Below are 21,161 nucleotides of genomic sequence, written 5' to 3' on the forward strand. Positions count from 1 at the left end.
ACTTGGCTCATTACAACCTCCGCCTCCGGGGTTCAAACAATTCTCCTTCCTCAGCCTCCCGAGTAGCTGGGATTACAGGTGCGCACCACCATACCAGGCCAATTTTTGTATTTTTAGTAGAGACGGGGTTTCGCTGTCTTGGCCAGGCTGGTTTCAAATTCCTGACCTCAAGTGATCCACCTGCCTCGACCTCCAAAAGTGTTGGGATTACAAGCGTGAGCCATCGCGCCTGGCCCCTTTAGGTCTTTCTTCAAATGTTACCACCTCAGACTCTGGCCACCGTTTCTAAAGCTGCACCCTCTTTACATACACCGCCCTTGGTTACCGAGAGTTTTCTCTTTATCTTGAGCCTTTTTCACCATCTAATAGGTATTGCATTTATTTCTCGTATTATTTTCTGTCTCCCTCTATAATAACACTGTGAGGCGTACAAGGGTAAGGGCTGCAGGCTGACTTGTCCTCAACATCCGTTTACTATTTGTTACAGAAATGAATGAGTGAACGACCACATTTCTTTCTTAATTCCTTTCCCTGAGCCCATTGGCCACGCCTCTACAGTCTGACCACGCCTGGAGACACTGCGCATGCTCCGTCGCTAGCCAGCTCAGGCTCAGCACTGAATCGGCACAAACCATTCTCACTTCTCTTACCGCGGTGGGGAGGTCGGAGATAATTTTTTCCCACGAAAGAACACACGTTGCCCGTCTCCTTCCCCGAGGAAGGAACTAAGAATTCCGTTCCTGTGTTTGCGTGAGCTGTGGCACCAGCACCGACTCGGGCTTCCGGACCTCCCTCCTGCACGGGAGCCTCACACTGGGTCTCCCCCGGGGTTGCGCTGGTGCCGTCCGGCCCGGTCACGTGAGCGGCAAAATGACGGCCCCCAGACCGCACTGCGCGTGTGGCGGCTGGTGAAGCGGTGGTCGCGGCGGCGCCTGTGGGAACGGGCCGGGCCAAGGGGCCCTGAGTCTCCGGAGCTCGGTGAGGCGTCCCGGAGGCGGCGATCACGGTGCGGGGCCCGGGTCTGGCGGGCGGGAGGGCGGGCATCGCGAGCGCCTCGTTTGGAATCCGGTCTCAGGGATTCGTTGGCTGTGGATGGGGCGGGTTAAGGGGTCCCGAGTCCCAGTGATCTCTTTCCTCTGGGGTGTTTTACATTAAATACTGCCAGCCTCACGACCTCAAGCTCCTATGTCGTACGGTTGGGTCTCGATGGTCCCCATCGCCCTGCCACCTCGCAAAGTCCTGGCTTCTGAGGTCAGTGATGATCCCTCTTTCAAGGTGTCACTCTCTTTTGGTGATCACCTGTGCTTAGAGGTGACTACACCTCCCTCTTTAAGCCCAGGCAGCCTTGCTGACGCCACTGTTAACCAGAGAGGGCTGCCGGCAAGCGGTAGCCTGCCTGTCCTGAGATGAAGCATTCGCCAGCTTCTCAGCCCATCTGCAGGACAGAGAGGGCTCCCTTCTCCCCGCCTTGATCCTGTTCTTTCGTCCTAAGTCGTTCAACAAAGTGTTGGTGGTTTAGAGCCCGACTCTGGAGCCAGACTTCCTGGATTCCTAACTCTTCATGCGGTTCCCAAGCACAGCCCCAAACTGCCTCAGTTTCCTCACCTATAAAATGGGGATAATCTTAGTACCTACCTCATAGGGTAATGATGTGGATCGAATGAATTAATGTAAATGGCTTGGAGTGCCTGGTGCACAGCAAATTCTACCTAAGTGTCAGCTGCTATTGTCACGAATTCCTTCCTTGACATGCCTGAAGGCCCAGGAAAGGCCTGGGCAAAACTCGTGGTGGGCTTTTGTTACATTCCAGCCTTTTGTATGAGAGCACTGGCTCTTGTAGGTTTTATTTTTTAATTATTGTTATTTTTTGAGACGGAGTCTCGCTCTGTCGCCCAGGCTGGAGTGCAGTGGCGCAATCTCGGCTCACTGCAACCTCTGCCTCCTAGTTTCAAGAAATTCTCCTACCTCAGTTTCCTGAGTAGCTGGCGTTACAGGCACGAGCCACCATGCCCAGCTAATTTGTGTATTTTTAGTAGAGACGGGGTTTTACCATGTTGGTCAGGCTGGTCTCGAACTCCTGATCTCGTCATCCGCCCACCTCAGCCTCCCAAAGTGCTGGGATTACAGGCGTGGGACACCATGTCCGGTCTCTTTTAGCTTTTAACGTTTAACTTAACCACTCAGTCAGTGCTGAAACGGTTGTTACGGAGGCCTGCGTTAGTGAGACCTGGCCTGGCCTGCTACTTGGGGACATCTGGGGAAGAATATTCCTCATGGAGAGCACAGCAAATGCCAAGGGCCTAGGGCTGGACTGGACCTGGAATACTGGAGAAACAGCGAGGAGGCCCGTGTGGCTGGGAAGAGGTGATGGAGGGCGGCCATGAAGGGCCTCTGGGACTGCCAAGGAGTTGTAGTGAGGAGGCACAGGAGGATCTTAAGCGAGGGAGCGACATGGTCCAGTTTACATACTTAAAGCGCATCTGACTCCATTATTTAAGCTGGGTAACAAAAGCCCCCACAATGGCTGCGGGTGTGGCTGATACCTGTAATCCCAATGCTTTGGGAGGCTGTGGCAGGATGATCACTGGAGCCTGGGAGTTGGAGACCAGCCTGGGCAACATAGTGAGAAGTGAGATCCCATCTCTACAAAAAAAAAAAAAAAAAAATGAGCTGGGCATGCTGGTGTATGCCTGTGGACCTGGCCACTAAGGAGTCTGAGGCAGGAGAATCACTTGAGACTTGGAGTTTGAGACTCCAGGGAGCCGTGATCACACTACTGTACTCCAGCCTGGTGACAGAACAAGATCCTGTCTCAGAAAAAGAGCCCAACTATAACAACAGCCGGGCGTGGTGGCTCACGCCTGTAGTTCTAGCACCTTGGGAGGCTGAGGCGGGCAGATCACGAGGTCAGGAGTTCAAGACCAGCCTGGCCAACATAGTGAAACATCGTCTCTACTAAAAATACAAAAATTAGCTGGGTGTGGTGGCACATGCCTATAGTCCCAGCTACTCAGGAGGCTGAGGCAGGAGAACTGCTTGAACCTGGGAAACAAACAACACTGAACACGGTTGCACACTGCTGCTCCGGGCCTGGCTGGCTCTGGATCTGGCCTCTGGTAAGGCCGCAGTGGAGACACTCTGGGCTGCATCATCCGAAGGCTCGCCCGGGGCTGGACGAGCTGCTGCCAGCCCACTTCTCTCACATGGCTGTTGGTGGGAGGGCTCAGTTTTTTGTCATGTGGGCCCCTACAAAAGGCTGCTTGAGCATCCTCACAACATGGCCACTGACTTCCATTAGAGAGACAGCAAGGACGAGACTGTTGTGCCTTTTATGCCCTAACCTTGGAAGTGTCGCTGTGTTCTATCTTCTTGACATTCACACAGGTCAGCCCTGTTCAGAGTGGGAGGGGGCTACATAAAGGCATGAATATTAGGTGGGGATCACTGGGGCCATTTTGGGGGTCAGTTGTCCCTCTGGCTGCTGTGTGGAAAGCTGACAGTGGCGGTCATTTCTGACAGGCCTATGGGCAAGAGGTGGTACACAGACTTAAGCCCAGAGAGGGAAAGCAATTTATGGATGGCTGCACAGCTAATAGGTGGGGTTGGAGCTGGGCTTCCAACCCAGATGGTCAGGTGGGTCAGTGGGTAGGAAGTTGCCCTGCCCGGGTCCTAGGAACAAGCCAACAAGCTGGCGAAGGGGGCCTCTAACCTGGACTCTCATTTTTCTGCCATAGATTCCTACACCACCGTGTGCCCAGGTTTAGCCTGGGTTGTGGAAGGCTGGGGCCCACTGACAGCACGATGGTGACGGAGCAGGAAGTGGAGGCCATTGGTCGGATGCTGGTGGACCCCACGCAGCCCCTGCACGCCCGCTTCCGGGCGCTGTTCACGCTGCGCGGGCTCGGTGGTCCGGGTGCCATCGCCTGGATCAGCCAGGCCTTCGGTGATGATTCCGCCCTGCTCAAGCACGAGCTGGCCTACTGCCTGGGCCAGATGCAGGATGCCCGCGCCATCCCCGTGCTGGTGGCCGTGCTGCAAGACACCCGTCAGGAGCCCATGGTGCGCCATGAGGCAGGTGAGTGCCTGTCTGTCCCGGGCACCTGCTCCTTCCTGTCTCACCTCTTCATGACCCCATGTGTCCCTGTACTCACTCAGGGACCTGATAAATGTCAGGTCACCTAACTGCCCCATAAAGCACCAGACAGCAAATACCGGCAGCTCTGCAGCCAGACAGCCACTCGATAAAGCTGGCGCAAGTCAAGTTGTCTGAGAGTGAATGGCTGAGGCTGCAAGCCCAGACCACCTCAGTTGGGCTGGGGGCGGTGGTTCAGGCCTGTAAGCCCAGCACTTTGTAAGGCCCAGGAGGGTGGATTGTTTGAGCTCAGGAGTTCAAGACCATCCTGGGCCACATGGCAAAACCCCGTCTCTAAAAAAAATACAAAATTTAGCTGGGCATGGTGGCACACACCTGTAGTCCCAGCTACTTGGGAGGCTGAGGCGGGAGAATCGCTTGAGCCTGGGAAGTCAAGGTTGCAGTGAGCTGAGACTGCTCCACTGCACTCTAGCCTGGGCGACAGAGTGAGATCGTATATGTTAAAAAAACCAAAAAACAAAGTTCTTTTTTTTTTTTTTTTTTTTTTTTTGAGACGGAGTTTCGCTCTTGTTACCCAGGCTGGAGTGCAATGGCGCGATCTCGGCTCACCGCAACCTCCGCCTCCTGGGTTCAGGCAATTCTCCTGCCTCAGCCTCCTGAGTAGCTGGGATTACAGGCACGCACCACCATGCCCAGCTAATTTTTTGTAGCTTTAGTAGAGACGGGGTTTCACCATGTTGACCAGGATGGTCTCGATCTCTTGACCTTGTGATCCACCCGCCTCGGCCTCCCAAAGTGCTGGGATTACAGGCTTGAGCCACCGCGCCCGGCAGAAAACAAAGTTCTTTTCTAAATGCTGAGATTTGAATTTTATGTAAGTTCCACACATCAGGAAGTGTCATCCCTTTGGTTTTTTGTTTTAAACCATTTATTTGTTTGGAGTCAGTCTTGCTCCGTCACCCAGGCTGGAGTGCAGTGGCTCTATCTTGGCTCACTGTAACCTCTGCCTCCCGGGTTCAAGTGATTCTCCTGCCTCAGCGTCCCAAGTAGCTGGCATTACAGGTGCTTGCCACCACGCTGGCTAATTTTTGTTTTTTTAGTATTTTAGAGATGGGTTTTGCCATGTTGGCCAGGCTGGTCTTGAACTCCTGGCCTCAAGTGATCCACCTGCCTTGGCCTCCTGAAGTGCTAGGATTACAGGCGAGAGCCACTGCACCCAGCCTTAAACTATTAAAAGTTCCAAAAGCATTCTTCACTCATATGAAAACAAACAGGTGACAAGCTGTAGATCCCCAACCCCTAATGTATATTAGGTTTACTCCACTCATTGGACACACATTTAGTGTGCACCTACTGTATGCCAGGCTCTGTCATGTATGTAAGAGACAAAACAGTGACAACACAGATACAGGCCGGGCACCGTGGCTCACGCCTGTGGTCCCAGCTACTCGGGAGGCTGAGGCAGGAGGATTACTTGAGCCAGGGAGGTTGAGGCTGCACTGAGCCATGATCGTGCCACTGCCCTAGAACCTGGGCAACAGAGCAAGACACTGTCTCAAAAAATGGACTGTTCTAGTAAGGGAGCTAGACAGCAAAGGAAACCAACAAGTCAGACAGGAGGTGCGTCTGTGCCATGGGGACTGTGTTTCTGTAACCAGCAAGCTCATTTACAATTAGTGTGTGGGAGGTGCCTGACACAGAGCATGTTTTGGTGCACGCAAGACTTTTTCCGGCAGAGGGTGCCTGCCAGGCAGGTGCCCAGATGCCAACTGCGACCTTCAGGGAAGGTAAAAGCCACCCGCTCAGCTGCCCCACAGGCAGAGCCTGTGAGCTTGATTCTGAGAAAATCCAAGGAACCTCGGTACCCAGGGCTCTGCAGAGAGCTTTGCTGTGACCTGGGCGTGCTACGCCTGCGCTTGTGCCTGCATCCGAACCCACCCAAGTGTACCCTCAGTGGCCCTGAACTCTGGAGTCTCCAGCTGGCACCCCTGGCCTGGTTTTTTTGTTTTGTTTTTTGAGACAGTTTTGCTCCTGTTGCCCAGGCTGGAGTGCCATGGTGCGATCTTGGCTCACAGCAGCCTCCGCCCTCCTGGGTTCAAGCAGTTCTCCTGCCTCAGCCCCCAGAGTAGCTGGGATTACAGGCACATGCCACCATGTCTGGCTGATTTTTTTTATTTTGTATTTTTAGTAGACACGGGGTTTCTCCACGTTGGTCAGGCTGATCTCAAACTTCCGACCTCAGGTGATCCACCCGCCTCAGCCTCCCAAAGTGCTGGGATTATAGGCGTGAGCCACCGTGCCCGGCCACCCCTGGCCTGTTTCCGGCTTTTTGTTTTTTGAGACAGGGTTTCACTCTGTCGCCCATGCTGGAGTACAGTGGTGTGATCATAGCTCACTGCAACCCCGACCTCCTGGGTTGTTGGAGCTGCTTGTCAGCTGTTACCCTGAGTTGTAGGGACATACTGTGTCCCCATCTCATGGCGCGGGGCCAGATAGGGTGTGTTTTGCTCTGAGCAGCAGCCTGACGCGGTTCCAGGCACTGCCTCGCGCCGGGGAGGGGATGCTGATTGGTCCAGCGGGGAGCCTGTACCCACTGCTGCTCCAATCAGCCATGGCCAGAGGCGGGGCTTCCCCACAGGGGCAGAGCTGTGGGAGGGGTGTCCTCTGGTCCCACAGGTAGCTGGGCATGTCCCACACATCCCGCCACGACATCCAGCCCACCAACGTGACCTCTCTGGTGGCTTCTTCCCAGGGGAGGCCCTGGGGGCCATCGGGGACCCGCAAGTTCTGGAGCTCCTGAAGGAGTATTCGTCGGACCCCGTCATCGAGGTAACCACGCCCCTGTCTCCCTGCCTGCCTCAGGTCCCTGGGAAGCCCCGCCCTGCCCCAGCCCTGGCCTGGAGCAGCCTCACACCCTCCCCATCTCTGGTTGCCAGGGCGACCACTTGGCCAAGAATGCCCCAGGGATGGAGGCCAGGGCGACAACCCAGATGGACACTTGCTGTGGCCCATTTGGCAAAACGGTGACAACCAGCTCTGCGCACGCACTTCCATCCCGGGCCTTGAGCCCCTGAGCCGGCCTGAACCCCTTTCTCTAAACCCCCACGTCCAGCCCCTCTGCCAAGACCCCTCAGAACCCACCCAGTGATGTCTACCTCCGATGCCTGGCACTAGCCCACCAGACCGCTTCAGGGGTCTCCTGCCTTCCGACATTTCTCCTCGTTTTTTAAAGTAACAGCTTTATTGCTAGGTGCTGTGGCTGACACCTGTAATCCCAGCACTTTGGGAGGCAGAGGCAGGTGGATCACCTGAGGTCAGGAGTTTGAGACTCGTGTGGCCAAAACAGCGATAGCCCGCCTCTACTAAAAATAAAAAATTAGCCAGGCACGGTGGCGAGCGCCTGTAATTCCAGCTACTGAGGAGGCTGAGGCAGGAGAATTGCTTGTACCTGGGAGGTGGAGGTTGCAGTGAGCCAAGATCTCGCCATTGCACTCCAGCCTGGGCGACAGAGCGGGACCTCATCTCTGTAAAGAAAAAAAGAATAAAATAAAAATTTGTTTCTTCTTTTTTTTCTTTATAGAGATGAGGACCCGCTCTGTCGCCCAGGCTGTCTGGAACTCCTGGGTGCAGGTGATCCTTCTACCTCGGTCTCCCCAACTGCTGGGATTATGGGCATGAGCCACTGCATCCGGCCCCATTGTTCCTTTTCGTGGCTGAGTCACGTTCCGTAGTGTGAACGGCCCACGCTGTGTCGATCCACTCACCGTGGCTGGATGCTTGGGTTGCCTCTGCTTTTTGGCTGTTGTGAGTCGTGCTGCTCCGGATGTGGGTGTGCACGTGTTTGTGTGGACACGCGTGTTCTTTTCTCTCCTCCGCCTCTCATCCACATCCTACCCCGACCCGTGGTCTCTCCTCCTCCCGGGCAGCAGAGGCACGTGTGACACTGAATTCTGCTCCTCTGTCCTGTGCTTCAGGCTCTCACGATGTCTCATCACCTTTAGGACAAAATTCTGAGTCCTCACTGTGGCCGAAGGCCTTCCCTAGTTAGGCCTGGCCGCTGCCTGTCCCCTCAGCCCTAACCCCTCCCACGGGGTCCTACCTCAGGGCCTTTGCGCCAGCTGCTTCCCCATCCCCGGGTCTCCACCTGACTCCCTCCCTCAGCTGGTTCTAGTCTCTGCCTCCACATCACCTCCTCCCTGAGGTCCTCCCCAGCCCCTCCAGCCTTCCCTGGTCACTGGCAAGTCAGCCACCCCTGCTGGCTTACTTCCTGCCCGAAGTGATCTCTCTCTCCTGCTAAGCTGCCATGGGAGGGTTGGGGGGGACCAAAGGGCCCCTGCAGCCTCCCCAGGATCTACCGCTGTTCACATGCCCCCTCCCCGCAGGTGGCCGAGACCTGCCAGCTGGCTGTGCGTAGGCTGGAGTGGCTGCAGCAGCATGGCGGGGAGCCAGCGGCAGGACCTTACCTCTCTGTGGACCCCGCCCCACCGGCCGAGGAGCGTGATGTGGGGCGCCTGCGGGAGGCGCTGCTGGATGAGTCCCGGCCGCTGTTTGAGCGATACCGCGCCATGTTCGCCCTGCGCAATGCAGGAGGCGAGGCGGCCGCCCTGGCGCTGGCTGAGGGTGAGGAGGGGCTCCTGGGGTGGGGTCCTGGGTGGTGCCTCCCTGGGAAGACCACTGATGGCATCTGTGCCACGGGGCTGCGGACTGCCCCAGGGAACGTGCCAGGCCCGGCCCCAAGTCTTTCCCATGGGGCCTGTTACCCGTGCAGGTGTTCCTGTCTGCCCCCATAGCTCCGCTCAGTTCCCCTGGGCAGCCCTGATCACTGGGTCTAGGGGCAGGGGGTGTCCTCAGACAGACCACCCCAGGTTGGGCATGGTGGCTCACACCTGTAGTCCCAGCACTTTGGGCAGCCAGGGTAGGAGTTGGAGACCTGCCTGGGCAACATAGCAAGACCCCACGTCTTAACGAAAAGAGCTCTCCTTCCCACTCCTCTCCCCTGCAGGCCTGCGCTGTGGGAGCGCCCTTTTCCGCCATGAGGTCGGCTATGTCCTGGGACAGCTGCAGCATGAGGCGGCGGTGCCCCAACTGGCAGCCGCCCTGGCCCGCCACGCCGAGAACCCCATGGTGCGGCACGAGTGCGCAGAGGCCCTGGGCGCCATTGCCCGGCCCTCCTGCCTGGCCGCACTGCAGGCCCACGCGGGCGACCCCGAGCGAGTGGTGCGGGAGAGCTGCGAGGTGGCTCTGGACATGTACGAGCATGAGACCGGGCTGGCCTTCCAGTACGCTGACGGCCTGGAGCAGCTTCGTGGGGCCCCCTCCCCCCGCCCTGGGCTCCCCGAGGACTCTGAGGGCCGCTCCTCCCCAGAGGGCTTGGAGGGCTTTGGTGTCTAAACCGGGTGTGTGTGAATCGGGTGTCATCACGTGTCTTGCTGGGCACAGGGCTGCTGTCCCCTCCCTCCATCTGGGACTGAGGGGCTGCCTTTGCACTGTGACTGCCTGAATCCCCTGGCAGCTCCCAGGGTCCTAGTGCAGGGCTGTAGCATGGAAGTTTCCAGGCTCAGAGGTGACTGCGGGAGGCTGAGATGCCAGGCTCGGGACAGGAGGGAGGATTTTGAGGGAAGGCAGGGGCAGAGCTGGGGCACTTGGAAGAGGCTGGCGTTAGTTACGGTAGCTCCATCTTCACTAGGAATGGGGCACAGGGTCTGGGGGTCTCTGACCCCCCCAGGCCTGGGTAGAGATGGGGTGCTGGTCCCTGAGTGGGTCAGGCAGGGCACAGGGGCCAGGGAGGGACGACACCCCAGAGTGCTGCCCAGAGGGAGTATTAAATTATTTTTGCCAAGCAGTGATTCCTCCGCGTGTATGGTGTGAGGGGAGTGTGGGAGGGACAGAGGGGTGGGCACTCTCAGGGAACACTCCCCGAGAGTGTGTGGTGTCGGGGCGGTGGGGGGGTTGTATCTGTAGCCACTGCTCTAGGATCTGTCCTGCCGCTGACACTGAGCCATGAAACTGCACATGAAATGGGGGCAGGCCTGCCACCGTCAGCCACAGGCAGTTACCCAGTCACATCTGCCCTGTCAACTCCCTACAAGGGGGCTCTGGGGAACCCGCCCTCCAGCCCTCAGACCCCCATCTTCCCCCTGCTCCTGCTGTGGGTGCCGAGGAAGGGGTGCTGCGGTGCAGCTGAGAGCCCAGCCGTGGCGTCCCCTGCCAGCTCCCGCAGCTGCTCCGTGTGCGGCGGGGACAGCCCACTTACCTCTCCGGAAAGTGGGCACGGCAGTAGAACCACAGGTGCACAGCTGCTGGTCTGCAGCCAGAGAGACCAAAACCAGAAGGCAGGAGGCAAGACGGTGGGAAATGACCGTCCGCTGAGCGCCATTTCCCCACTGCTGTTTCCGACCGTCGGCTGAGCGCCATTTCTCCACTAGGCGCTGGGTCCCGCCCCAGGCGTCAGTTTTGGCTGTCACGGGTTGGGGGTGGCGTGAGCAGGGGACATCCAGTCAGGTAGTTGGGAGGAGGCCAAGGATGCTGGAAGGCACCCTACAGCACTTGGTCCCTACAACAGAGAACGATCCAGCCCCAAATGAGTGCAGAGGTTGAGAAATGGCCTGAAAGTCACATGTTTGATTATAGGTTTTATTTTTATTTATTTATTTATTTTGTTTTTGAGACGGAGTTTCGCTCTTATCGCCCAGGCTGAAGTGCAGTGGCGTGATCTCGGCTCACTGCAACCTCTGCCTCCCAGGTTCAAGGGATTCTCCTGCCTCAGCCTCCTGAGTACCTGGGATTACAGGCACATGTCACCACACCCAGCTAATTTTTGTATTCTTAGTAGAGATGACGTTTCACCATGTTGGCCAGGCTGGTTTCTAACACTTGACCTCATGATCTGCCCACCTCGGCCTCCCAAAGTGCTGGGATTACAGGCGCGGGCCAGTGCGACTGGCCTGCCTTTTTTTTTTTTTTTTAAGTGGAGAGGCTCTTGCTCTGGCGCCCAGGCAGGAGTGTAGTGGCTGATCAATGTAGCCTTGACCTCCTGGGCTCAAGCGATCCTCCTGTCTTGGCCTCCCAAGTAGTTGGGACTTCAGGTTTTCCCCATGATGCCTGACCAATTTTTGTATTTTCTGTAGAGATGGGGTCTCAATATGTTTTTTTTTTGTTCTGTTTTGAGACAAAGTCTCACTCTGTCACCCACAGTGGAGTGCAGGGGTGCCATCTCAGCTCACTGCAACCTCCACCTCCCAGGTTTAAGCGATTCTTGTGCCCTACCCTCCTGAATAGCTGAGATTACAGGTGCGTGCCACCATGTCTGGCTAATTTATATACTTTTAGTAGACGCTGGGTTTCGCCATGTTGGCCAGGCTGGTCTTGAACTCCTGGCCTCAAGTGATCTGCTCTCCTCAGTTCTCAAAGTGCTGGGATTACAGACAGCAGCCACTGCGCCTGGCCAACTTAGGTTTTAGAGACAAGAATGTTGCTCTGTTGCCCAGCGTGGAGAGCAGTGGCTTGATCTAAGCTCACTGCAACTTCTGCCTCCCAGGCTCAAGTGATCCTCCCACCTCAGCCTCCTGAGCATCCAGCATCCATTCTACTATGGGTCTGTGTGGTTCTCTCTCTTGCCATCTGTTCCCTCTGTCACTTTCTTGTTGACCTCCAACCTCCCTCATCCTCACTGGGCTGATGACCTTGCTTTCGGCCTCAGTGAGAAAACCAAAAAGACCTTGCCTACGCCCCCACCGACAGCCATGCCTGCCCGCCTGCACCTGGGCCGTGCATGCTGCTTCTCCTTCCGCCTGCTCATGCTGGCTGATGAACTGTTGGTTCCGCTAGCCAAGACTTACCTAAGTTACCCCAGACTCGGCAGCTTCAAACAGCTGTACATGGGTCGAACCGTGTCACCCTGAAAGACCTGTCCGGGTGGTAACCCCTGGTACCCATGAACGTGACCTTATTTGGAAAGAGAGTCTTTGCAGGTGTTCTTAACGATCTCAAGATGAGATCATCCTGGATTTAGGGTAGACCCTAAATCCAATAACCAGTGTCCTTTTAAGAGACAGAAAACTAGACCTGAGCGCAGTGGCACATGGCTACAGTCCCAGCTACTCCAGATGCCAAGCCAGGATTGCTTATGTCCAGGAGTATTGGACCAGCGTGGGCATCATAGTAACACCCCATCTTTTTTTTTTTTTTTTTTTGAGATGGCGTCTTGCTCCGTCACCCAAACTGGAGTGCAGTGGTGCTATCTTGGCTCACTGCAACCTCTGCTTCCTGGGTTCCAGCGAATTCTCCTGCCTCCACCTCCTGAGTAGCTGGGGCTACAGGCGCACACCACCACACCCGGCTAATTTTAAAAAAATTTTTTAGTAGAGACGGGGTTTCACTGTGTTGGCCAGGCTGGTGTCAAACTCCTGACCTCATGATCTGCCCGCCTCAGCCTCCCAAAGTGGTAGGCTTGCAGGCATGAGCCACCACGCCTGGCTGACCCCATCTCTTAAAAAACAAAATAAATAAGTGACTAGGTGTGGTGGCTCACACCTGTAATCTCAGCGCTTTGGGAGGATGAGGTAGGCAGATCATGGTCAGTAGTTTAAGACCAGCCTGGCCAACACAGTGAAATCCCGTCTCTACTAAAAAAATAAATAAAAATAAAAATACAAAAATTAGCCAGGTGTGGTGGCAGGCACCTGTAATCCCACCTACTCAGGAGGCTGACGCAGGAGAATTGCTTGAACCTGGGAGGCGGAGGTTGCAGTGAGCTGAGATTGCACCACTGCACTCCAGCCTGGTGGACAGAGCTAGACTCCATGAAAAAAAAAAAAAAAAAAAAAAGGGATAAGAAAACCACCAGAGACAGAGGAAAGAAGATACCTTTCCTGTGGGTCGGGAGTCGGGGAGCAGGATATCTGGATGTTTCTGGCTTTGAGTGTCTCACGAGGCTGCAGTCAAGCTGTCGCCGGGGCTGCCTCATCTGAAGGCTCCCTGGGGGCTGAAGGAGCCACTTCCAAGTTGACCCCTTTCCATGGGACACTGGCTGCCTGAGCCACCTCTTTGGTTTACCAGCTCCTGGTCCTTCTCGTCAACTCACAGGCGTCCCCTCAGCCATTCGCCCTTTTCTCTCCAGCCTCATTGATTTCCTCTTTTTATCCATCAGATCAGCTGTAATTTTTTAAAAACAACAAGGAACGGCCGGGCGCGGTGGCTCAGGCCTGTAATCCCAGCACTTTGGGAGGCTGAGGCGGGTGGATCACGAGTTCAGGAAATCGAGACTATCCTGGCTAACATGGTGAAACCATGTCTCTACTAAAAATACAAAAATTAGCTGGGTGTGGTGGCGCGCGCCCGTAGTCCCAGCTACTTGGGAGGTTGAGGCAGGAGAATCGCTTGAACCAGGGAAACGGACGTTGCAGTGAGGCAGGATCGCCTCGGCACTCCAACCTGGGCCACAGAGCGAGACTCCGTCTCAAAAAAAAAAAAAAAAAGGAAAAAGCCCGGCACAGTGGCTAACGTCTATAACCCCGGCATTTTGGGAGGCTGAGGCAGGTGGATCACCTGAAGTCAGGAGTTGGAGACCAGCCTGGCCAACATGGTGAAATCCTGTCTCTACTAAAATTACCGACATTGGCTGGGTGTGGTGGCGCACGCTCGTAGTCCCAGCTACCCGGGAGGCTGAGGCATAAGAATCGCTTGGGTACCTATGCAACAATTTTGCATGTTCTTCACATGTACCCCAAAACCTAAAATGCAATTTAAAAAAAGAAAAAAGAATCGCTTGAACCCAGGAAGTGGAGGTTGTAGTAAGCCAAGATCACGCCACTGCACTCCAGCCTGGGCAACAGAAGGAGACTGAGTTTTAAAACAATAACAACAAAAACACCCCGGAAAGTAATCCCAGCTACTCGGGAGGCTGAGGCAGGCGAAGGGCTTGAACCCTGGAGGAGGAGGTTGCAGTGAGCCGAGACCACGCCACTGCACTGCAGCCTACGAGACAGACCCTGAGTCTTGTCTCAAAAACAAACAGGACAGGCGTCGCGCGTCGCGGGTGCGTGACGTCACCCCGGGGGTGTGCGAAGCGCGAGCGGGACCGGAAGCGGAAGCGGCTCTGTTCGCCGCCTCGCCCACCGGCCCGATGAGCTGCACCGGCTCCGGCGGCGACCTCGAGGCGGCGCCAATGTCAGCTCCCGGCACGCTGCCCGCCAGCATCGCCACGGAGAACAAGGCCAGCCCTGCGGGGACACCACGGGGAACTGAGGCTGGAGCAGCTGCTGGGAGCACGGGGCCGTTGGCGGCGCGGGCCGGGGCGCCGCTGGAGGGGGCCATGTTTAACGGGGTTTCCGTACTGCCCAGCGCGGCCCACGGAGACGGGAAGCCCTTGGTGTCCAGCGCGCCTCTGGTGGACTTCTCGATGCAGCTGGAGGATGACACGCCTACGATCCCAGATGCAGTGGCTGGTTACCGCCTGAACTGTGCCGGCTTTGACGCCTCAGACCGACGCGGAGTTCGGCTCATCTTCCTAGCTGCCTAGAAATTCATCTCAGATATTGCCAGTGATGCCCTACAGCACTGCAAAATGAAGGGCACAGGCTCCGGCAGCTCCCGGAGCAAGAGCAGGGACCGCAAGCACACTCTAACCGTGGAGGACTTGACCCCCCGACTTAAATGTGCTTGTCTGTCCCCATGTCCCCACACCAGCCTGTTTTCATCATAAACTTTATTGTGACAAAAAACAAAACTCAAATATAATACAAGAGCACCCCCTTCTTTTTTTCTTTTTCTTTTTTTTGCTTTTAAAGATGGGGTTTCACTATGATGGCCAGGCTGGTCTTGAACTCCTGACCTCAGGTGATCCACCCACCTCAGCCTCCCAAAGTGCTAGGATCACAGGTGTGAGCCACCGTGCCCAGCCGGCACCCCCTTCTTTATAGAGACAAGATCTGGCTCTGGCACCCAGGCTGGAGTACAGTGGCACAATCTTAGCTCACTGCAGCCTCCAACTCCTGGGTTTAAGCCATCTTCCTGCCTCAGCCTCCCAGGCCCCTGAGACTACAGGCGTGAGCCACGGTGGCTGGCGAGGCTCATAGTTTTTTATTTTTCAGATGGAAGCTCACTCTGTCACCCAGGCTGGGGTGCAGGGCCGTGATAAGGCTGACACTTTTTTTTTGCTGCTATTGTTGATACAGTCTACTCTGTCGTCCAGGCTGGAGGGCAGTGGCTCGATCTCCGCTCACTGCAACCTCTGCCGCCCAGGTTCAAGCGATTCGCCGGCCTCAGCCTCACGAGTAGCTAGGATTACAGGCACCTGCCACAGTGCCTGGCTAATTTTTGTAGTTTTAGTAGAGACGTGGTTTCGCCATCTTGGCCAGGCTGGTCTCGAACTCCTAACCTCGTGATCCACCTGCCCTGGCCTCCCAAAGTGTTGGGATTACAGGCGTGAGCCACCGAGCCCAGCCAAGTCTCACACTTTTAGACATCATTGTATTTCCTCCTCCCAACACCGCAGGAAATTTTACCAACCCTGTTGTAGAGAGAAACTCAGAGAACCCCAAACCCCGGACAGCAGAGGTTGTGCTGGGATGGGCAGAACTGGGATTTGAACCCACTCTCCCTCACCACCACCTGATACTGCCTTGTCCTCGCTCCCCGGGCCCTGGCTGCTTGGAATTTCTTGTGTTTCTTTCCGGGTTTCTCCTCTGCGGTGTTCCTAACTCAGCAAATGGGTTCACTGCCATCCCAGGCAGTATAAAAACACAGATTTGGTCAATGAAAAGTCTATCCCAGCCAGGCATGGTGGCTCATGCCTGTAATCCCAGCATCGTCGGAGACCGAGGCAGGAGGATCACCTGAGGTCGGAAGTTCAAGACCAGCCTGACCAACATGGAGAAACCCCTTCTCTCCTAAAACTACAAAATTAGCCAGGTGTGGTGGTGCACGCCTGTAATCCCAGCTACTCGGTAGGCTGAGGCAGGAGAATCGCTTAAACCTGGGAGATAGAGGTTGTGATGAGCTGAGATCATGCCATTGCACTCCAGCATGGGCAACAAGAGTGAAACTCCATCTCAAAAAGAAAAAAAAGGAAAAATCTATTCCAAGGCCAGGTGCAGTAGCACACACCCCTGTAATCCAGCACTTTGGGAGGCCGAGGCAGGCGGATCACGAGGTCAGGAGACCAGCCTGACCAATGTGGTGAAACCCTGTCTCTATTAAAAGTGCAAAAATCAGCTGGATGTGGTGGTGTGCGCCTGTAATCCCAGAACTTTGGGATGCCAAGGCAGGTGGATCACGGGGTCAGGAATTTGAGACCAGCCTGACCAACATGGTGAAACCCGTCTCTATTAAAAGTACAAAAATGAGCCGGGCGTGGTGGTGTGCGCCTGTAATCCCAGCTACTCAGGAGGCTGAGGCAGGAGAATCGCTTGAACTGGGAAGGCGAAGGTTGCAGTGAGCCGAGATTGTGCCACTGCACTCCAACCTGGGTGACAGAGTGAGACTCCACTTCAAAAGAAAAGAAAAATCTATCCCAAGGCCAGGTGTGGCGGCACACATGCCTGTAATCCCAGCACTTTGTGAGGCTGAGGCAGGAGGATCGCTGGATCCCAGGACTTAAAGAGCAGCCTGGGAAACAGAGTGAGACCCTGTTTCTGTAAAAAATACACTCAGAAAATTAGGTAGGTGTGGTGGCACAGACCTGTAGCCCCAGCTATTCCGGAGGCTGAGGCAGGAGGATGGCTTGAGCCTGGGCAGTCAAGGCGCAGTGAGCCAAGATCCCACCACTGCACTCCAGCCTGGGTGACAGAGCAAGACCTTGTCTAAAAAAAAAAAAAAAAAAAAAAAAAGAATGGCGGCTGGGTGCAGTGGCTCACATCTGTAATCCCCACATTTCGGGAGGCTGACGGGGGCGGATCACCTGGAGTCAGAAGGTCAGGAGGCTGAGGCGGGTGGATCATCTGAGGTCAGGAGTTCACAAGACCAGCCTGGCCAGCATGGTGAAACCCCGTCTCTACTAAAAATATAAAAAAAATTAGCCGGATGCGGTGGCACATGCCTGTAGTCCCAGCTACTCGGGAGGCTGAGGCTGGAGAATGGCTTGAACCTGGGAGGCGGAGGTTGCAGTGAACTGAGATTGTGCCACTGCACCCCAGCCTGGGCAACAGAGTGAGACTTCATCTCAAAATAAATAAATAGAAATAAAAATCAATCCCAAATCTGCCCACTTTTCTCCCACTGGGAGCAGCTCAGTGCCCTCCACCTCGTTCCAGAGTCTGTCCCCCCAAAGCAGCCACCAGGGGGCACCTGTGAGCACCTGGGTCAGGACCTGTCCCTCCTCTGCCCACAGCCCTCCATGGCTCCCACCTCCCTTAGGGTCTAAGCCCAAGTCTTCCTTACGGTCTACATGGCCCCTGCAGGACCTCACTGTTCTTCCAAAATGCCAGGCGCAGTCCTGCCCCATGGCCTTTGCACAGGCTATGCCCTCTGCTTGGAATTCTCTTTCCCTTGGTTCTTCTGTGGCTGGTTCCCTTCTTCCTTCAGGTCTTTGTTCAAATGTCACCTCCTCAGTGATGTCTTGGCAGCCCTATTTTTTTTTTTAGATGGAGTCTTGCTCTGTTGCCAAGTCTAGAGTGCAGTTGCGTGATCTCGGCTCACTGCAACCTCCGCCTCCCTGGTTCAAGTGATTCTCTAGCCTGCCTTAGTTTTCCAGGTAGCTGAGATTACAGCGCCTGTCACCACACCCAGCTAATTTTTGTATTTTTAGTAGAGACAGGGTTTCACCATGTTGGCCAGACTGGTCTCGAACTCCTGACCTCAGGTGATCCGACCACCTCGGCCTCCCAAAGTGCTGGGATTACAGGTGTGAGCCACTGCGCCCGGCCTGGTCTTTCTTATTCATAGCTGTGTCCCAGCACCTGGCAGAGTGGTTGGCTATAGTCACTGCTCAATACACAATCCATGAATGGGTGAAGAGCCAGGCACAGTGGGGAGGACCTGTAATCTTTGCTGCTCCAGAGGCTGGGGCGGGAGGATTGCTTGAGCCCAGGAGGTTGAGGGTGCAGTGAGCTATGATCGTACCACTGCACTGTAGCACTCAGGGAGACAGACTCTGTCACAAAATATAATATTAGCAGACATCTGTTATCCCAGCTACTCAGGAGGCTGAGGCGAGAGAATCACTTGAACCTGGGAGGTGGAGGTTGCAGTGAGCCGAGACTGTGCCATTGCACTCCAGCCTGGGTGGCAAGAGTGAAAATCCATCTTAAAAAAATTAAAATAAATAAAATAAAATAATAAAGTCCGGGCACAGTGGCTCATGCATGTAATCCTAGCACTTTGGGAGGCCTAGGCGGGTGGATTACGCGGTCAGGAGTTCGAGACCAGCCTGGCCAGCATACTGAAACCCCATCTCTACTAAAAATGCAAATATTAGCCACGTGTGGTGGCACACGCCTGTAATCCCAGCTACTCGGGAGGCTGAGGCACAAGAATCACTTGAACCTGGGAGGTGGAGGTTGCAGTGAGCCGAGACTGCCGTTGCGCTCCAGCCTGGGCGACAGAGCACGACTCTGTCTCAAAAAATAATAATAAGAAGAAGAAGAAAAAAGATGAATGGAGAGAGTGAACCGGCCGTGAGGGAATCTGGGCAGGGCATTCCAGGTGGCAGAGTCGTGGCTGGAGCTGGGCAGGTAGGCTGCCGGTGGGCGGAAATGACTGGCAGTGTGATTAACCCAGGCAGATGGTGACCATGGGGCGGCCGTCCAATCCTCTTAGCCCAAAGCCCCTTAATACTTCCGCTGTGTGGGTCACCTCCGGGCCTCCCCGGTGCCAGGCGGACACTATGCCGGGGCTGGCGGCCTGGGAGGGGGCCGAGGGCTGGAGCCCGTCCCCGCCGCTGTACGAGGAGTACCGGCCACCGCCCCTGGACACCATCCGCCTGCCCCGGTATGTGCTGTACCTGCTGCTGGCCACGCTGGTCGTGCTGGCCGTCGCCTATGCCATTGTCGGGCACCTCATCAAAGACCTCGCCCACGACCTAGCTGGTGAGCTGCCCCCACCGAAATCCGGCCTGGCAGGTGCCGGGCCACCCCGGGTGGGTGGTTGGGGAATCCAAGGGCTTCTCCTAGCCGGGGAGGGGACAGAGAAGGGTGGAGTGGCCTCACCAGCTCCCTTGCCGCAGACTGGGCGTTTGGCCCGAAGCCAGACCAGGAGGATGCCCCCCGGGAGCTGCGCCCCAGCCTGACCGGTGAGGACCTGGAGGGGCTGGACCTGCAGCTGGCCCTGGCCTGGCAGGGCGAGGAGGACGCCGTCAGGGGTGGCGAGGGGGCCCCCTCCGAACCCCTGCCTCCCCCAGAGCCCCGCCGTCCCTCCGTTGCCTTCAAGGATGCCCCGTCCCAAAGCTCCTTCTGGAAGCTGATGTGAACTAAAACCTGGTCCCGGATTCTGGACGCTTTGGCGGTTATGTGGACAGAACATGCCCTTTCTGCCAGCCCTGAGCTGCCCGGTCGCAGCAGATGGCGTTCACCTTCCCAGCCGGCAGGTTCCGGGGGTTGGATGCTGATGACTTTCCCACTCTTCAGAGACTGCCCTGCTCAGCCTCAGCCAAGCTGTCAGCAAACTGAACTAGAAACACCAGGATGATTTAAAACATTGTAATATTATCGGCCAGCCTTACCTAGTGCTTAGCGCGCACCTGCTGCTGTGTGGGGCAGGCTTTCCCTATGCATCATCTCATTTAATCCTCCAAGGTAGGACTGATTGCCCCCATTTAACAGATGGGGAAACTGAGGCACACAGCAGTGAACTGGCTTCGCCTAGGTCTTAGAACACAGAGAGCTTTTCTCAGTAAAAGCCCAGGCAACTACTGACTTTGGAGGGCAGGATCTCCGAGGTGGGTCCCACCCCATCTCCTCTGCTGGGCTCCCTTCCCTCCAAATCTTCTCCAGCCCCCACCTGGGCTCCTGGGTCTGCTTGTCTCTGGGGCGTGGTCCTGACTTCCTAACCAGATCGGGAGCTCCCAGACAGCACTGAGGCCTCCTTCCCTTCCAAGCCTTGCAGAAGATGGGGTACATAGTAGGAGTTTAATAGGTGCCTGCCTGGCTGGCTCAAGCAGACCTGTGGCCGTCCTGGGGCTGGGATGTGTAAGCTCCGTCCCGCTGAGTGGACTGTCTGCTCAGCAGTCATCCGCAGACCTCTGGAAGACAGGAAGTGCCAGGGACGTGGCAGGTGCTCCACAAACACCCGTGCGATGACACTGGGCCTTGCTGCCACTCGCCTGGGCCGTGGCTGCTCCCGTGTCAGCTGGGGCGGGGTCCCCTTCACCTGGGCAGGGCTCGCTATCTAATCAGCCAAGGGACCAAGGTTGAGGACAGGACAGCCTGGACCCTGAGTCATCAGTCATCAGCCGCGGGGCACCCCCACGTGAGAGCGGGGCACCCCCACGTGAGAGCGGCCCGGTTTGCAGGTGGACCACGGGCATGTGGTTTCTGCACACCTTTCCTGTCCCCGTGTGCTCCCGTGGCTGCTTGTGGGTCCCCAGAAGCCAAGAGCCTGGGCGAGGCAGGATAAGCTGGGGCTGAGGTGGACCTGGCTTCAAATCCCAGGTCAGACCTGCTGCGTGACCTTACCTCTCCTGGGCTGTGCACGAGACCGGCCACATTTCACGGGGTGTTAAGGAAGCAGTGTATGAGGCTGCCAAGCACGGAGCCTCGTGTGTACTCCGTGAGCGAAAAAGTTGGCTCTCAAATTTCTTTTGTTTTTAGAGACAGGGTCTTGCTCTCTCGCCCAGGCTGGAGTGCGGTGGTGTGATCGTGGCCCGCTGCAGCCTCACACTCCTGGGCTCAAGGGATCCTCTCACCGTGGCTGGGACTACAGGTGCAGGCCACCATGCCCAGCTAAGTTACTCACTTATTTATATGTTTTTATTTTTTTGAGATGGACTCTCGCTCTGTGGCCCAGGCTGGAGTGTAGTGGCGAGATCTCAGCTCATTGCAGCCCCCGCCTCCCGGGCTCAAGCGATTCCGTGTCTCAGCCTCCCGAGTAGCTGGGACTACAGATGCACGCCACCACACCTGGCTAATTTTTGTAT

At 56.1% G+C, this 21,161-nt stretch overlaps 2 protein-coding genes and 1 long non-coding RNA gene across 6 annotated transcripts; 2 read left to right on the forward strand and 1 right to left on the reverse strand.

Annotated features, from left to right (window-relative positions):
• Positions 1-522: 522 nt before the first annotated feature.
• On the forward strand, positions 523-9,935 carry DOHH (deoxyhypusine hydroxylase). 4 transcript variants are annotated; one of them, XM_017507426.2, is made up of 6 exons: positions 523-1,006; positions 3,735-4,075; positions 6,846-6,922; positions 7,030-7,116; positions 8,476-8,713; positions 9,096-9,935. In XM_017507426.2, exons 2-6 carry the CDS (start codon positions 3,802-3,804, stop codon positions 9,482-9,484), a joined length of 1,065 nt encoding a protein of 354 aa, XP_017362915.1. In that variant the 5' UTR covers positions 523-1,006; positions 3,735-3,801; the 3' UTR covers positions 9,485-9,935. The 4 variants fall into 4 exon arrangements, with proteins under 4 accessions (XP_017362915.1, XP_017362914.1, XP_017362918.1 ...); XM_017507425.2 differs by having other exon boundaries at positions 525-978; XM_017507429.2 differs by lacking the exon at positions 7,030-7,116 and having other exon boundaries at positions 528-1,006.
• Positions 7,561-13,323, reverse strand: LOC108288478. The gene is made up of 4 exons (XR_001818717.2): positions 12,959-13,323; positions 10,347-10,646; positions 7,858-8,088; positions 7,561-7,617 (listed from the first exon to the last, which is right to left on the reverse strand). It is a non-coding gene; the product is annotated as an uncharacterized LOC108288478 (long non-coding RNA).
• A 782-nt stretch (positions 13,324-14,105) lies between these two features.
• On the forward strand, positions 14,106-15,369 carry LOC108288477 (transcription initiation factor TFIID subunit 10-like). Its single transcript, XM_037731008.1, has one exon. The coding sequence runs from the start codon at positions 14,217-14,219 to the stop codon at positions 14,610-14,612; it is 396 nt and encodes a 131-aa protein (XP_037586936.1). The 5' UTR covers positions 14,106-14,216; the 3' UTR covers positions 14,613-15,369.
• The last annotated feature ends 5,792 nt before the right edge of the window (positions 15,370-21,161 follow it).

This window comes from Cebus imitator, unplaced genomic scaffold (assembly GCF_001604975.1).
Source record: "Cebus imitator isolate Cc_AM_T3 unplaced genomic scaffold, Cebus_imitator-1.0 Scaffold375, whole genome shotgun sequence".
Taxonomy (NCBI): Eukaryota; Metazoa; Chordata; class Mammalia; order Primates; family Cebidae; genus Cebus; species Cebus imitator.

What these genes read in the sequence shown, in the direction of transcription:
- LOC108288477 (XM_037731008.1), top strand. Translation starts at nt 14,217, where the DNA reads ATGAGCTGCACCGGCTCCGGCGGCGACCTCGAGGCGGCGCCAATGTCA.
- DOHH (XM_017507426.2), top strand. Translation starts at nt 3,802, where the DNA reads ATGGTGACGGAGCAGGAAGTGGAGGCCATTGGTCGGATGCTGGTGGAC. An exon ending in GTGGCCCATTTGGCAAAACG is followed by an intron (nt 7,117 to 8,475) that starts GTGACAACCAGC and finishes CCCTCCCCGCAG; the next exon opens with GTGGCCGAGACCTGCCAGCT. An exon ending in CGCCCTGGCGCTGGCTGAGG is followed by an intron (nt 8,714 to 9,095) that starts GTGAGGAGGGGC and finishes TCTCCCCTGCAG; the next exon opens with GCCTGCGCTGTGGGAGCGCC.